At 45.6% G+C, this 17470-nt stretch overlaps 1 protein-coding gene across 4 annotated transcripts in view; it reads right to left on the minus strand.

The window, feature by feature from the left end:
* RGL1 (ral guanine nucleotide dissociation stimulator like 1) overlaps positions 1-17470 on the minus strand; it is a 161618-nt gene that overhangs the window by 112061 nt on the left and 32087 nt on the right. Inside the window, exons 1-2 of one of the 4 annotated variants that reach the window (XM_045982965.1) lie at positions 11300-11539; positions 10127-10237 (exon numbers count right to left, since the gene is read on the minus strand). The exons of 1 other annotated variant lie outside the window; for it this stretch is intronic. In XM_045982965.1, coding sequence (XP_045838921.1) covers positions 10127-10237; positions 11300-11326 — 138 coding nt within the window. In that variant the 5' untranslated portion in view covers positions 11327-11539. Of the gene's footprint in view, positions 1-10126; positions 10238-11299; positions 11541-17470 lie in introns of those variants that run through there. 2 more of the 4 variants (XM_045982964.1, XM_045982967.1) reach the window with 2 other exon arrangements.

Below are 17470 nucleotides of genomic sequence, written 5' to 3' on the forward strand. Positions count from 1 at the left end.
ACAGCAGGTGGGGAGAAAAAAAAATCCAGAAAAGATTCTCTCTTGGATAAGAGAAGAAAGGGAGAACCAATGAACAGACCATACACCCATTCAAGCACTTAGGTGGGGAGGAAAAAGAGAGGAAAAAAAGAAATGATATTGGGTTAAATGACAAGAAGAATACCCTTGTATTTGTATAATAATTCACACGTTAAAAAGTACTTTCGTACATTAACTCAGGTGATCCTCACAAAACCTACAGGCTGAAGGAAAAGCAGGGATTTGCCCTACATCACCTGTAAGGAAAGCGAAGATTTACAAAGTCGTGAGACAGTCTGAAAGTTACCACCTCAGGAGCAAGTTAGCTCATTCCTGGTTGGGGGTTCAAGTACTACATTAGCTAATCGACGGGAGGTACAGTGCGAAATTTTTATCTTCATCTGAACTTATGACGTTTAATCCAGAACGTGAAATTTACGGGGCAAGCACAGCGGCCTGACATCCTAAGTTACGCCCGACAAAGAATGATTAGCATAATGCTTACCGCCAAAGAGACGTGGTTTCCTACCCTCCTGCTTTTCAGTTAGAAATAGCAAACATGATTTTTACGCAGTAAAATATTTTTAAGGCATTAAAATGAGCACAGCAACGAATTAACTCTACAGGAAAACTGGAGGAATTGAAAATGCGAAATGTTGGAGCCCAAGCAATAATGCCCTTCACTGTACAGGCAGCCAGACGGAGAAAACACAACAGATGTTGCTTCTAATAAACAAGGATTGCTAAACACTGCCATGGTCCTTCCTCCCAGATGTGCAAAAGGAGAAAGTGATGTCAGGAACATGCCTTAAAGCCTTGCTAATGCTGTTTCTCACACAATCCGGTTTACCCCAGTCTTGGGGGACTCAGGTAAGAAAGGCACCCACACTCCCACAGGGTTCCACGGCCAGGTTCAAGAGAGGGCCCGGACAGTATGGTCCCGAGGAGAGCCCCACACTCAGAGGGCATCCCATATCCCAGGCACCGTGCCAAGCACCTTAGATACATAATTCATTCACTCCCCACAGTCTTTCCATCAGACGGGACTACTAGAATCCTCTCTACGAGTGCGAGTTTTGTAGCGTCACAGCTCAAGCCCACACAGCTCACACGTGGCAGAGGCGGGTTCCGAATTCAGGTCTGCCTGACTCCAGAACCCGGGCTCTCTCTTTTTCTATCGTCAACTGAAGGATAGCTGACATGCAATTATTGCATTAGCTTCAGGTGAATAATACCGTGATTCGGCAATTCTGTACATTTCGAAAATGCTCACCACAAAGAAGTGTAGTGACCGTCTGTCCCCATACAGAGTTTTTACAATACGACTGACTAGGGCCTCTTCACCAGTGCCCCAGGACCTCCCTCAACTCAAGCTCGTGAGAAGGAAGAGCAACCAGAAGATGTCAGCTCCTGCCAAGGCTCCAGCTGAGGAGAAAGAACCACGTGCTAATTCCCCAGCCCAGCCCTGATGGCGCCGGGCCTTGTCAATACTTGGGGAAGTCATTTTTAAAATAGATATGCTCATTGAGTTGGGCCATTGGGAGGAGGCAACGTGGGGACAGAAGACAGCAAATGTTTTCTGTGTGCTTCACACACTAACGCAATGCTTCCAATTTCCTCAGTTTTCTCGTTAGGAGTGCCCGTTATCTCAGCAAATAATTTCAAGTGTCGCAATGTTAATTGGAAAAGTCATGACTATTGAGCATTTTAAGCCAATATCTAATCCAGTTTGTTTTTTTTTATTTATTTCCATTCAATGTTTTCGTTAGATAACAACTGTCTCCATTATTCTAGCCTCATCACCGGCAGTGACAGAAGCTATGGGCACGAGAAGGGCACATAAGTAGGGGAAAGTGTTAGCAAGAGGCTCGTGAAGGGCCTCAGTTGATGCTTCTGACCAAAGACATTCTACTTTTAGCAGAAAAGGTTTGGTTTTGGTTTTCCCGTTTTCTCTAGAATTATGAAACTGGAAGGACTCAGCCTTGGCTTTGCCTTTATAAGCGAGGAGAATGGATATTTAAATCAGCAGGAAACGAAATAAAGGAAAAAGTTGAATTGCTCGATTCTTTGCTGAAAGGAGCAAACAAATAGAAAACGTCTGGGAAAGTTTACACGGGACAAGATTAACCGTGTGGAAATGAATTCAAATGAACGGCCTACAGATGGCACAAGCAATTAAATGCTGGAAAATGTAGGGTAATGAGTCTGTGAGGAGGGAAAAATATACAGAATCACCGACAACCCACAATCCCACCCCCCAGGTGCCACTGTTATTACCCTTAGAAGTCCCATACTACAGGACATGAAGGAGAAGATGGCCTGGTGGGAGCAAGCTAGGCAGGAACCCTAACCTCAGAACACAATACACAGCCACACTCGTGGAAAGGCACGGGTATTTCTGCAAAAGGATCAGCAGTAAATGACACGAGTCTCTCTCTTCGCAAGACTGACTGAGATCCTCCAAGGCGGAGTCTTCCTCCTCATGTTGGAAGCCTGCCCTACCTTTATTCCTTCCTCCCTCTCTCTGTTTTTACTCCTTTTTAAACTGAAGACGGTTCCTAGACAGTGCGAGTTAATCACAAAAATGACACAATGAAGGGAAAACAAGCACATTATGACAAAGTCAGGCTTTGAATAATTATATAGAAGAAGCCACGGAGTGACATTCCAAAGATGTGGGAAATCCTAAAAAATAAAATGTGAAAAGACATCTTAACGCAGGCCATGTGTGTGTGTGTGTGTGTGTGTGTGTGTGTGTAACAGAGAAAGATTTTTTTTCTTTTACATGAGAGGAATTCGCAATCAGACTGAGCCTCCAAGACCAGTAATGCAGGGAACCAAGACAAACAGTGTCAGAGAGGGGTTAAAGACAGCGAAGGCGGAGAGGAAAAAGGCCAAGACACCCAACCATAAAATTTCTTGTGTCTCTAACATGACAATTATAAGTTTAACTGCTGTTGTCTAAAATACAGCTCTATAATCATAGTCCTGTGGGTCCCATATTTACTCTCTCTCTCTGTGGCCTACAGATTTAATTTGTTTAGTTTGTAGGGAAACAGAAGACTTAGAAAGAAAGAGAGAGAGAGAGAGAAAGAAACCACCAGCTCTTCAAAGTTCTCTGGAATCTGAGAACCACGCACAGCTTGCGGTGTGCACCTCATGGTAAGCCTGAGGTCGGGTCTCTGGAAGTGACTTATCAGGCACGCCAGGGTCTGGTTATTCTGCAGGGCCTTCTGACAAGAAAGAAGGCATCTGCTAGCATATACATGAGGAAGGCTGACTGGAAGTCCCCAGGACATTTCACCCAGTGAGCACAGGGTGACACGGATCCCAGATGGCCCAGTTTTTGACAAGCTCTTTGAAGCCAGGGTGCCAAGATCCTCGCCTGCCAGGCCTCCCATCCCCCACTCCCACCCTCCTCCTTCCTTGACTGCCATCCCCTCACCCCACCCTCTGTTCTGCTGCCATTCGGGTCCTTGTCCCTTTCCTCACGTCACCTCCATGTTAGCCTCCTCCCCCTCCCATGTCCCAGTCTGTCCTTCGGAGCGCGTCCACCCCTCAGGGGTCAGTCATCTTGCTAAAATGCAGATCTGGCCATGCCACTCTGCCCGAAGCCCTTCCGTGACTACCCAGCATTCGGGACGGAGCAAAACCCATAGCTTAGCATTCTGGACTCCCAGGGGCATGACTGAACCCTTTTCTCTAGCCTCATTTCCTGTCACCTTCCCACCAGGCGTCCTTCCCTCTTCCCCACACTGAGCCCGACACAGTTCTCTCCCCTCCGGCCTCCATTCTTTCCCCCACCCTGTGCTGACTGGAAAGCCTGCCTCCAGCGCCCACACCTCCTTTTAACTCCTACTCGTCTGTCAACTCAACTCTTCACTAAAGAGCCCTCTCTTCCAGACAGCCTTCCTGGAGTACCCACTCCCCACCTCCCACCTAATTTACATGCCCTCCTCTGGGGCTCCCCTAGCACACAGATTTCTTGCATGGCACTGCTCATACTTACCTCAATATACTATAATCAGTTTACATTTCTGTCTCCCCTACTCCCTGTAGGTTCCTTCAGAACGACTTGTGTTTCGTTTTACCTTGGATTCCCAAGACTTAACACGATGCTTGGCATCATGTCGGTTTTGGATGAATAAAGGAATGTTATCGAAGGCAACGTTAGCTGACTCAAACACAGATGACAGAATCCCACAAACAGACAAGGAGCAGCCGTGAGGAAGTTCATACTGGATGTGTTTACTAGCAAAGGGCCCAGAAACTGCCAAAAACTCCAGACTCCAAGTCAACTCTGGAGATAGCCACACCCATCAGCAAAAGACAGGAGCTAGCTGAGCCTTGCCAGTGGAGTGAAGCCACATTTGGTATCTTCCCCCACTTAACCAGAACTTTCCTTGCTCTGTTTACAGAAATCTTTTTTTTTTTTTCATATCATGAGATATATCATGGTATACCATGGTAGAAATGTGAATGTCTTACTCAATTCAGCTTATCATTGTATGTTTTAACTTAAAATGTGTAAAATGTAAATTACACATTTAATTAAAATTAAAGATTAAGATTTTAATTACTCAGAAGGGGGAGGTGTAAAAGGAACATATGCCATGGACAAAGGAAACTGATGTAAGTAGGATAGGGCAGTGACACATTCCAGCAAGGCGCTCAAGGAGAAAAGCACAGTATGGACCGTATCGTCCTCCTTTTCTCTCTAAATTGAAAACGTCACTAAACTTTCTCTTTATAATTTCACAGAAACAAGAATAAGGTATGTTTATAAGACTGATTTAACAGAATGTATACTTTAAGCATACGGAGTCAACGCACTCTTACACTTGTACTATCACGTGTGTGACGGGGTAGACACGTATTTGGAATTCAGCTGAGTAGTCCCCGAATTGCTGAACTGAACTGCATATTCTTAATTACAGACCGAATATCCCTGACTCAGATCCCAGCGGATTTTACAAGAAATGAAAGGATCCAGCACCGCAAGGATATCTTGGGCACTTGAAACTGACAACAGCTTCTCGACTGGTGCAAGCTACCATATGAGCAGATTATTTCAGAAACATGTTCCCAAGGTCAAAAAGAAAAAGATCAGTTGATTTGGCTACAGATGGCTGATCATTTTGAAATTGACTTTCTAAAGCCTAAATTCAACATTCTGACAGACAGGAATACTGCAACCCAAAGGCCTGTTTTCCTAGATGAAAACAAGGATGACCAACTGTAAACTAAGGGCTCCTCTAGGGCTTAGTTCCTTACCATTCTAAAATCCCACTCCTGAGCTTTCCAACCACACATATTTATAATGCCTGCCAACACGTTTTAACTCATGCATTGCCTTTCTTTCTTCAACATTCAGCAGTGGACAAGTACAATAGGGTCTCTTGCTTTTGAAAGGTACTGGGGAAGTATCTTGTTAATTCACTGCTGTGAATTTTTTTCTTTAAAACGAATAATCACTACCTTTGTTTGTGCCCCGCTTTGTTCCGGAAAGAATGCAAGATAGCTATAATCATCACCTAATTGATTTTTCTCGCTCCCACACACCCCTCTTCTTCTTTATAAGCTAACATCTTCATGCTGATTGTGTTTTAAATGCGGAGCAACCACACATTCATATGTATCAAGACAATATTAGTGTCCCAGAAAGGAAGGAAGCTGGATCCATTCATTCAACACAAACTGAGTTTCCGCCAACTAGATGGCCACCATTCACCAAGTTAGCAGTCTAGTGGGGGATAGAAGCAAATATGCAGATAATTACAACAGAGTGAGCTGAACGTATGACAGAAAAATAGGGAATGCTTGTGGAACCTGGAGGAGGGGCATCTCCTCCAGTCTTGGGAGATCAGAGAAGCTTCCCATAAGTGAAGTTAGCTGAAAACTTGAGGAACCGTAGACTATTTGAAGGTAATATGATAGCAACGCCACCAAAACACCAGATAGAGTCAATACACGTAGTGTATCCAGTGAGAGTCAACTTCTCCATCCAGATGTGACAAGTGGTCACGCTGTCACTGTACCCATACAACTCACGGACTGGCCACAATTCATCCCAAACACTAGGTTCTGTAACAGGATTCCAGTTCTCTTTATTTCTAAATATACTCTGCTTTCTCCTTTCTGGTTCACTATCTTTACCAGCCTCCCAACTATTAAGCATTTCAACTCAACCCAACCAGAGACTATATGGGAGATAGGGTGATAGGTAGAAGACACAGGGAAGGCAGGAACAGGGGCCCCACCTCAAGGACCACATAACCACAGAAGCATAAAACTGAGAGAAGCCACGTGACCACCCACGGACCATACCACTCCCCACAAACCTTGCTGCGTCGCACTCGCGCTTACCAATGCTCCTCGTGAAACCAAGGTCCTCACTTTGAATTTGTCTTAGGTTGGACACATTTTTCTGTGCCCTGCCATCTGTTATAGTCCAAAGACGGCTCCTGACCCCAAAGCCCCTTCCCTAACAGTTGGAACTTCAACCTCTGTCCATTTGAGTATTCTTCCTAAAATGGTACATTTCATGAGTCCAGAGAATATGGATGTTTTCTTAAATCATCTCTATGTATCACTGTCAATATAAAACCACAACACTGAGACCAAAGAAAAATAACAAGCTTTGACCATTTGCCCTTCCAGAAATCACTGGCCATTCTACAAGCTGACGGAATGGTTGGATGGAATTACTTGTTAATGTCCCTTCCAATCTGGGGACGTCAGGATCCTACGACAGAACCGCAGTCATTTCTCCTTGAGGGCTATCGCTAGGAAAAGTTGTCCCAGTCTAAGAAGTTATTGTAAAGGGAGAATTGGGTCAGTATTCCAATAATATTTGGCTTTTCAAAGTTTGCCCAACATAACCTCACTGTTAACAGGCAAAGCCACAGCCGCACAGAGAAGGAAATGCAGCTTGGGCCATACTCGGTTGTATACTTTGCAACCAAAGGTAGAGGGTTTTACTTCAAAAGATCAATGAAGGGCGCCTGGGTGGCTCAGTGGGTTAAGCCACTGCCTTCGGCTCAGGTCATGATCTCAGGGTCCTGGGATCGAGTCCCGCATCGGGCTCTCTGCTCGGCAGCGAGCCTGCTTCCCTCTCTCTCTCTCTGCCTGCCTCTCTGTCTACTTGTGATCTCTCACTGTCAAATAAATAAATAAAATCTTTAAAAAAAAAAAAAAAAAGATCAATGAAACGCAAAATTTAACAAGCAAATAGTAAAAAAAGGAATGTTCTAAATGTTTTGGATTGTATGATACTTCCCATCCAAGGATGTGTGATTATTTTTGCTATCCTTTCCAAATTGAATCTTCATTACATTTTGAGATCTCAGTAGCAGAAAATTCCAAACTTGTATTCAGGCTTTAAGGCGTTTTGAAAAAGCCTTACGGACCTGTAACGAGAGCTATGCCCACCCTCATGCGCTGCATAACCTCATACGTTTCTTTGGGGCTCCACACCTGACCCACCCAAAATGGAGAGTGTCTAACTAAGATACAGATCTTCACAACAAATGTCTCAATTTGTGGGTCAAACTGTCATTCGGGGCGTCAAAAAGAGAAAGCCCCACCACTCAAGTCCTGTGGCAGGTGTTGCATCTAGGCAAAAAGTACGCCCCATGCATCCTTGGTCTTCTGAGCCAATGTTCTCTTCCACTCTCATGGAAACAGCCAGAAGGTTCCAGGCAGTTCCTGACAGCAAGGAACTAACCAACTGGGTTTGAATCCAACCTCCACCACCTCCTAGCTGTGTGAATCTGGCAAGCAGTTTAACCTCTCTAGGCATTAGTTTCTTTATGTGGGGGGGAAAAAAGGATAATCACAACACCACCTTCCTTATAGGATTACTGACGTATTTCAATAATACCCTCACCTCCCCTCAATCTCTAATTCACACTAAAACCAGTTGCTTTGGAGAATTTTGAAAGGACTACTGGAATGTAGGAAAACAAATATGGAGAAGCCACTCAGTCCTAAAAAGAAGGGTTTTGTAATTACTATGGCTCAATTAGTTGAGTCACATTTAATTAAGTCTGGAATTTCCAAGGACAAAAAACAGAGCTTCCCAACAGGACACCTATGACAAGAAAACAAGTAGGATTAGAGTTGGAAAGTTCCTAAGAACATGCTCTTGAGGGCTGGGGTGGTGGCCACAAATCACACTTTGTGACACTAGAAAGGAAGAGAGAGATTCTTCCACCAACCAGGAGAAATCTTTACATGTTGTCCTCCCTCTCAATATCTCAGCTCTCCTGCTAAGTCCAGGTGAACCAACTCTGAACTCTATAAATCTGCAAACACCGAGAGCAGGGAGAGAAAAGAGGCCGAGTCCAGCAAATAGAACAGTCAGTGATAATCACGAAATAACTGTGAACATCTCAAAGAGCCACACTCTGTGCTTCGGGGCCTACAGAGTTAACCCCTCCATGACTTCTCCATTCATGGCTGCTGTGTTGGCTAAAAACTAAAACTGTCCCCCAAGCAACATCAGTGTCCTTAGAAAGAGAGGAACAACTCAGCATCAGGGAACGTAATGACCCTTTCCGAGGCAGCTGGTTTAGAACTTGTGAATCATTGTGAAACACCAAGACAGGCCAAACCACATCAACACCACCGTCAAATAAAATGCATATACACAGCCGCCCAAAACAAAGGGATGACTCGTCAGAACTCTGGATCTGCCTTCCTTCCCTATCAGGTCTGCTGGGGATGCACATGATGCCCTTGAAAGTCCTACTCAGAGGAAGGGACCTGGTTGGTAAGTGAAGGGCTCCGGGTTTCAAAAGAAAGATCCCTGCCTTTCCAGGCCACACCCGCAGATGTCACCAACAGGTGACAGCCCTAGTGGGTGGTACCTGGGCCCAAAGTACAGAGAAGGAAACGCCTGAGTTGGGGCAGCTGGGTAAGCCCAGAGCAGCGAAGGCCTGTCTCAGCAGAACATCGGACCCAGCAGCGGTCCCCACTGTAAGCCATCCTGCCCGAAACTCGGGACACATAGGTTACATGTTGCCTCTAGCCTCCATGTGAGGCCTTGGGCAGTTTTGTTTCCTGTCCGCCTTCACACCCTCCCTTTGAATCTGCTCAAGCACTGAATTCTGTGAGAGGCAAAGCCAGTGAAGACTGAACACAAGTGCGTGATCATCACCGCCTTCCAGCCCATCCCCTGTGAAGCCTGAGTGTGGCTCGAATAAGGCCAGGGGAAACCACACTCCATCCCCTCTCTTCAGCCCACCCCGATTCTCTTTCTCAAGGCTCTCCGTGTCACCTCTCACTGCTGAGGATTCCCTCTATCTCCAGATCGAGAATTCCTTCGTTCTTCCACATGTTGGTATCTGCCCAAGGAGTGATCCTGTTACTAAGCTTTCCACTTCTCCCCAGGATGTGTTGAAGGAGCCACTAGGTGATAACAGATAAGTCACATGATCCCAACCAAGATTTTAGAACCTCGGTGGAAAAAGTCCTGTTTATGGAAGCAGTGTTTCTCCAAAGGCCCAACGTTCTGTGCATATGAAATCGTGGGCACGATACATGCATTTGTCTCCTCACCGGCTGCAGAGAGGACGTAAACATGGGGAATTTGCCACTTCCCCTCACCCCCCGAAAGAAGATAGGCAGATCCCGAATGGTCTGTCTCTGTCCCCTGAGCGTTCTGGGTACTTGGTGAAGGTACAGCAGCAGAGGGGCTGTCGGCATCAGTAGGGGGAGGACGGAGAGAGAAAAGGGTGCCATCTGGGCCAAAGTGCTTACGGTTCTTGTCTAACAGAGAGAGTGCTGCTTTCTGGTCCTGTTACTGCGTGTCACTTTCTGCCACGCCACCCCTACTCTGTTTGCCAAAGACCTCAAGATGTTTCTAAGAGGTTCTGAATTATTGACAAACCGAGGGAAGATGCTTTGGAAAACATTAAGTACAAAAACAGACCTGTCCAGCTAGTGCAAACACTCGGTCATTGGCAGTTTCCTTTTTAAGGCCAAAAGAGGAGAAGAAGGAGAAGGAGAAGGAGAAGAAAAGCCTGCCTCTGCTACATAATGATGATATTCACAGAACAACAGACACTGCAACTCCAAAGTTCCCAGTCTGTCCGGCTTTACTCACCCCTAGCCATCTTGCTCCTTTATTGGCAGCCTGTTGAATCTGGACTCTTTTGAGGGTGACATGGTAAACAGCGCCTTCCTCTACCTCTTCACCCCAGTCCTGAATCGAGCTCTGCCAGGGGATGGGATAAAGAGAAAGAAAAAGAGTATTTTTTTTTTCCTCTCCGCTAACCACAATCTACCCCAGCGGCTTTCCTGCTTACACCAGCACTCAGGGCACAAGATGGGCTGTTCAAAATAAATATTACAATCAGAGCAACACAAGACACACTGCGATAGAGGGAATGCTGAAATGTTCTTGGCTCCCAGTCCTTTCCTGTGGTATCAGGATCCCCGGACTTTTCCATGTACTTCTTTTTCCTAGACTCACTCACGTATCTTAGGGTTTAGGTTTTTGGGTTTTGGGGGGCTTTGGGGTTTGTTTGTTTTTTTTTAAGTCTTTTTCCCCCCTTCCTTAAGACACTGTGATTTTCTCCTGGTTAACTCTCCCCACCCCTCCCCCAGCCCCACAGAAGTTGAAGGAAAAATCATTCGTTGGTAGAAAGAGTTGGTACTACTTTTATAATGGCTCAGTTATTTGAGCATACTACATTTCAAACTCAGGCACAAACAAGTGTTTAAAATGCCAAGAGTCCTCTCTCCTTTGGAAGTGAAATGCTTCCCGTGTCTTTTTCTCCTCTTGCTGCGTTGGGACCCAAAGAGTTATTAGCGCGGTCGGGGGTTTAAAAAGTGTTTATTTCCGTAAAATAATCTGGCAAGTGAAATTTTTAAAAAAAAGGCAACACAGCATCACGCAACTGCAAGTAAAACGCGTGCGGCGACCGCCGGGATTTCCACATCCGCAGCTAAACCTGAAGTCGTGTTAAAGAGCCGCTGGGACGCAGAGGCGCTCCCGGGGCCACCCCGCCTAACAGTTCCCTGTCCTGAAAAGTTTTCTTTTCCCCGCAAACATCTGCCCCAGACACACCAAAGGCTCCTGGCGAGAAAGTCAGTGTGGATGAAAGGGAGGAGACAAGCGGAGAGGAAGGCGTACAAAGCAGAGCGAGAAAGCCTCGGCTCCCGAGCAGGGGGTCGGATGGCTCCGTCCGCTCCGAGGGAGTCCAAACACGCCCAGAGAAAGCGGGAGAAGATTCCCCAGCAGAGAAGCCTCGGGAGAAGGCAGAGCTCTCGTTACCATTTTAGCTTGCCAAAGCAATTTCATTCTCAGTTTTCTCTCCGGTCCGCGGCCGCGGCATGGTGCGCCCTGCTCCCGGTGCCCACGCAGTGTCGGCCGGCGCCCCGCGGCGCCCCCAGCCCACCGCCCAGACAGCCGCCGCGCCCCGAGCGAGCACAGACCCGCGCGCTGCCCCCGCCGCCGCCGCCGGTGCGCGCGACTCGGGCCACAAAGGGAGCGCGGAGAGCGAGGGCGCCGCAGACTCCTCCCCGCGCCGCTCCGCCGCTCCGTGATGTCAGGCTTTCCTGTTTGTGCTCCGAGCACACTCTCCTTTGCTCAAATCCCGTGCATCAAGTGAGCGGGCAATAGTTTCTCCAGCCCCGAAGGCGATCGGGACGCAACCCTTTCAAGGTGCTCGGGTTTCCTGGATGGTCACCAGGTGCCGAAAAGGGACCGGGTGCGGTATGGGGTTGGGGAGGATCCAAGTGTGTGTCTTCTTCCTTTGCTAAGAGATAAAGGGGGAGGGGGCAGTGCCAAAAGGTTGGGAGGAGAGGGTCGGGAAAACTTTTGTTGCCTCCTGAATTTAGATTAAATCAGAGCAGTCCTCCAAGCCAGGAAGTTTTTCATTAGGACAAAAAAGAAGTGGTCGGAGGATATTCCAAAACCCATGCCCAGCGGCCGTCCTCGCTCCTGCATCAGCATGGTGCCAACAGGAAATTGCTCTGGACTTTTTTCTACCACCCATTATGATAAAGCTCGTCCATAGTAACCGGCCACTGGGTGGGTGGGTGGGAAGGGGCGAAGCAGGAAAGGGTTTTGCTGGAACTAACAGCCTGGAAAGTGGGCCATCACTGGCCCCGGAGGTTCTGTGAATCTTCGCGAGACAGCCATGGGTTGAGTTTTCCTACTGAGGGGACACAGCGGGATAACACCAGCAAGGAAAGAGCCCTTCGTGAGGAGATTGCTGGAGGGAGTTTTGTCGTAATAGATCGATCTGCCACCAGGATCAAAGATTATAACATCTCCTAGATCCCATCTTAATAAACCAACAGCACCGCACCAGATGATAACGTAGTTACACTTTGGCACATGACAGAATTCCACACCAGTCACAAGAAACTTTAGAGTTCTTGTCTGTAATACTATCCCCCTAATTGGCCTCAATCACCTTTAAATTTGTTTTTAAAGACCTCTCACTAATTGCCATGCTAAGGCATAAGGCTAAGATTTGGTTCTTTTTTTTTTTTTTAAGATTTTATTTATTTATTTGACAGAGAGAGAGATCATAAGTAGGCAGAGAGGCAGGCAGAGAGAGAGAGGAGGAAGCAGGCTGTCCGCAGAGCAGAGAGCCCGATGCAGGGCTCGATCCCAGAATCCTGGGATCATGACCTGAGCGGAAGGCAGAGGCTTTAACCCATTGAGCCACCCAGGCGCCCCAAGGCTAGGATTTGGTTCTTGATAAATAGATCATGAGCTGAAAAGCTAGAGAATCCTGTGTACTCCTCTTCCCAGAAGAGCAGCGAGGAATGACATCGAGGGCACATCGAGGAGAGGCAAAAGGACTTTGGACACTTGAGAACGTTTTGAAGTCACTCGGCCAATTTTCCCTCAGACAACCAGAACTACCCTGCTCAGTCATTGTGGAGAGAGTGCATACTCTTTTTATAAAACCAAAGTGGTTGTTTCTATAACTTAAAAAGTAAAAGCACAGAGACTAGATCCTCCTGTGATCACCAGGACAGAGTGTCCCCAGTGCCTAGAGGAAGATCACGTGGGGGCCCTACCCTCCCCCTCCTTAAGCCATCCCCCAAGTCCCCTGGCCCACCCCTAGAGGACCTGCCTAATCAGTGATCTCAAAGACCACAAGATGCACCTGAGGAAAGCAACCCTCAAGATTAACTTCACCACTACTCTAACCCAAATTGGGGCTGTAAATTTGGAGATTACTGAAAATTTTTCACCTCAGGGGTATCAGGTAGTTAGTTTCTCAGCCCCGCCCCTCACAGGAGGCCTTCCCAGACAGAGCAGCTCACAGCTCAGCAGGCCTCGCTCAGGTTTCAGATCTCACCACCCCCTCTTCTACTCCACCAGCTCCCTGGCTGGCCACCTGGTGTATAAAGGGGAAACACGGGCTTCAAGGCAAGTGGATCCAGCTTCAAATCCACACTTACATTAAGACTGAACCTGGGCATGGGGCGCCTGGGCCGGCCCAGTCGGTTGGGCATCTAACTCTTGGTTTCCACTCTGGCAGTGGTCTCAGGTCTTGGGATCGAGCCCACATCCGGTTCTGTGCTCAACTTGGAGTCTGCTTGGGATTCTCTCTCTCCTCTCCCCAAGCCCTTGCGCTCTCTCTCGCTCTCTCTCTCTTCAAATAAATAAATCTTTTTTTTTTTTTTAAAGAATGAACTTGGCTGCTACCTCCCTGGGCCTTAGTTTCCTCATCTGTAAAATGGGACAAACATCTATCTCATAAGTTTGAAGAAAGAGTAAATGAAAAATGTATGCAAATTATCTCATGGTAAGTGATCCAAAAAAGTTCCATTCCCGTATCATTGCACTCCTCCCAAACTGTATTTTCCCAGACTCACTGGAAAGTTGTGTACGTATGCAATGTGGGGAACTCTGAAATCATGTCTTCTTACTAAATTACATTATAATTTCAGAGAGGTTTTCCAAGAATAACTGTTTGTATTCACACTTGATAATGTGTATGTGATTTTGCTCAATGCTGAGCCATACACACCCCTCCACACATACACACACACTCAGGTCTAGTTATACAAGATAGTGCAATCAAGTGTTATATTTTACAATTTTTAAAATATTCATTTAAAAATATTTCACCTGTAGGCAGCTTAGACAGTATTACCTTATTACATATACCTTTGGGTTAAAATACTCCTGGCCAATATGTGGGAAGGATAAATCAGTAAGCCGTTTATAATTAAGTTTGAATTTATTTACCAGATTACCTTGCCTATGACCTAGCATGGTCCTAAGAGGACAGGTCAAGTTTTGTTAAAAGGAGATCAGCAATGTTTTGTAATTTTCAGTGTACAAGTCTTTCATCTCTTTGGTTTAGTTTATTCCTAAGTTTTTATTCTTTTTGAGGCTATTGTAAATAGGATTGATTTCTTAATTTCACTTTTGGATTGTTCATTGTTAGGGTATAGAAATGCAATCCATTTTTTATATTGAGTTTTGCATCCTGCAACTTTAATAAATTCACTTATTAGTTCTAGCAACTTACTTGTGGACATAAATAAATGGAAAGACACCTTGTTTTCATGAATTTGAAGGCTTAATACTGTTAAAATATCCATGCTTACCCCCAAGTAATCTACAGATTCAATGCAATTCCTAACAAAACTACAATAGCATTTTTTACAGAAATAGAAAAAAATAATCCTAGATTCATATGGAACCACAAAGGATACTGAAGAGCCAAAGCAATCTTGAAAAAGAACAAAGTTGGAAGTGTCCCAGTTTCTGATTTCAAAATATATTACTAGGCTATAGTAATTAAAACAGCATGGAACTGGCATGCTGACAGATTAAAAAATAAAATAATGGAACCTAATCACCCAGAAATAAACCCAAACTATACAGTCAACTGCTCTTTGACAAGGGTGCCAAGAATAAACAATGGGGGAAGGGACGGTCTCTTCAAAAATAGTACTGGGAAAACTGGATATCCACCAAATTCCCAGAAAACATAGGGGGAGGGCGCCTGGATGGCTCAGTGGGCTAAAGCCTCTGCCTTCGGCTCAGGTCATGATCCCAGGGTCCTGGGTTGGAGCCCCGCATCGGGCTCTCTGCTCAGGGGGAACCCTGCTTCCTCCTCTCTCTCTGCCTGCTTGTGACCTCTGTCTGTCAAATAAATAAATAAAATCTTAAAAAAAAAAGAACACATAGGGGGAAAGCTTCATGACATTGGTCATGGCATTGAGTTCATGGCTATGACACCTCAAGCATAGGCAACAAACGCTCAAATAGCCGACAAGACTAGATCAAGTTCAAAAGCTTCTACACAGCAATGGAAAACAATCAACAGAGTTAAAAGGCAACATACCAAATGGGAGAAAATATCTGCAGACAACATATCAGATAGGAGTTAATATCCATAACATATAAGGAATTTCTACAACTCAACAGAAAAGAAAGGACACACCAAGCAAACAAATGAAATAACCCAATTTAAAAATGGGCACAGAATGAATAAACATTTCTGCAAAGAAGAGATACAAATGGCCAAGAGGTACATGAAAAGATGCTTATTGTGCCTGATCATCAGGGAGATGGAAACCAAAACCACAATAAGATACCACGTCACAACTGTAAGGATGGCCATTATTCAAACAAACAAAGAAAAAAAATGTTAGCTAGGCTGTGGAGGGAAGGGAAACCTTGTACACTGGTGGTAGGAATATAAACTGGCAGAGTCATTGCAGAAAAGAGTTCCAAGTTTCCTTGATAAACTAAAAATAGAACAACCTCATGAGCCAGCAATCCCACCTCCGCGCGTTCATCCAAAACAACTGAAACAAGGATCGCGACGAGCTCCCCGCACTTCCATGATCACTGCGGTACTGTTCATAACAGCTGAGACGCGAAGGCCGCCTAACTGTCCGTCAACGGACGAATGGATCAAGGAAATGTGATACGGACACACCTAAAATGGAATATTATTCATCTTTAAAAAAGAAGGAAACCCTGTCATATGCGTACTATACGGATGGACCTCGAACGCATAATGCTAAGTGAAATAAGCCAGTCACAGAAGGACAAACGCTGCATGATTTCACTTAGGTGAGGTATCTACAGAAGTCCAGCTTATAGAAGCAGAAGGTACACGGGGCGCCTGGGTGGCTCAGTGAGTTAAGCATCTGCCTTCGGCTCAGGTCACGATCACAGGGTCCTGGCATCCAGTCCCACATCCAGCTCCCTGCTCAGTGGGAGGCCTGCTTCGCCCTCTGCCTCTGCCTCCAGCTCCCCGTGCTTGTGCGCTCTCTCTCTCATTCTGACAAATAAATAAATAAAATCTTTTAAAAAAAAAAGAAAGAAAGAAAGAAAGGAGGTAGAGTGGTGGTTGTCAGGGGCCGGGGGAAGGGTGAAACAGGGAGCTGCTGTTCAATGTGTATAAAGTTTCAGTTATTCAAGATGGCCATAATTGGTGGTCACTGATAAGTCAGTAGCAATAAGGATCCTAGGATTTCAAAGGAAAGAGGATAGATATATGGAAGAACCCCAAACTGGAGGGAAAAACTTTCTTACTTTACAGTTTCACCAGAGCCAGTAAAGAGACAGCTGGTTAAGAGAAGGCATAAGCAGCTGATTCTTTAAGAGAATCTACCTACAAGAGGAAATACATAGTTTATATATTCCCTTCATTCATCTATCTAGTCACTGACTTCTCCAACACTACACCTTCCTAGATTTTATTCTACCTCTCTGGCTGCAAGAGAAAGTGAAAAATGTAAAAACTATGATAGAAAGTACTTTAGGCAGCTTGACATGGAGTAATGCTTATGTGCCTGGGTAAATGAGGGGACCTCTGGCATCTGAGAGCCAGACTTTGAATCTCAGTTCTAGAAGCCTTCCAACCAAGGGTCTGACTGTCACTGCTGACCATCACAGATGAGTGTCCTCATCTGCTCCCCTTCAAGCTTATCAGGAGTGTTAAATAAACTATTATATAAAGTACCAAATTGAGTTCTTAGAATATAAGAGGCCTTGAATAAAAATGTATCTCCTTCCCTCCCTACCCACCACACTCTTTCCCAGCATGTTCTTTGCATGTTTGGCTGTTTGCTTGGATAATCATGACAGAAAATAAGGACAGTGCAGTATAAGGGCCATTGTGCTTGGAAACAAGTCCTTACAGACTTGTCTGGAAAAGGGCAACATCAGCGTGAAATGATGGGAAGGCCTTGGTTTTGTCCTCAAACTCAATGCTGGACTATCATGTCTCAGGCCCCGTCAAAACTTCAGAGGAAAACCGTCTTAAGAGAGCAGTAAGAATAATAATAACAACAAATATGTGAAAAAAACTAAAAAGCCAGAGGTCAGGATTCTCCTTCCACACATTAGCAGCGTGGAACACATGCCGCCCCTCCTTGCCCACAGCCCTTACCTGAACAGATGAGCTCGAAAATCTTTCCCAATTTGATTAAAATCAACAATGGCCCTTTG

The sequence above is a fragment of the Meles meles genome, chromosome 17 (genome assembly GCF_922984935.1).
Source record: "Meles meles chromosome 17, mMelMel3.1 paternal haplotype, whole genome shotgun sequence".
Lineage (NCBI taxonomy): Eukaryota > Metazoa > Chordata > Mammalia > Carnivora > Mustelidae > Meles > Meles meles.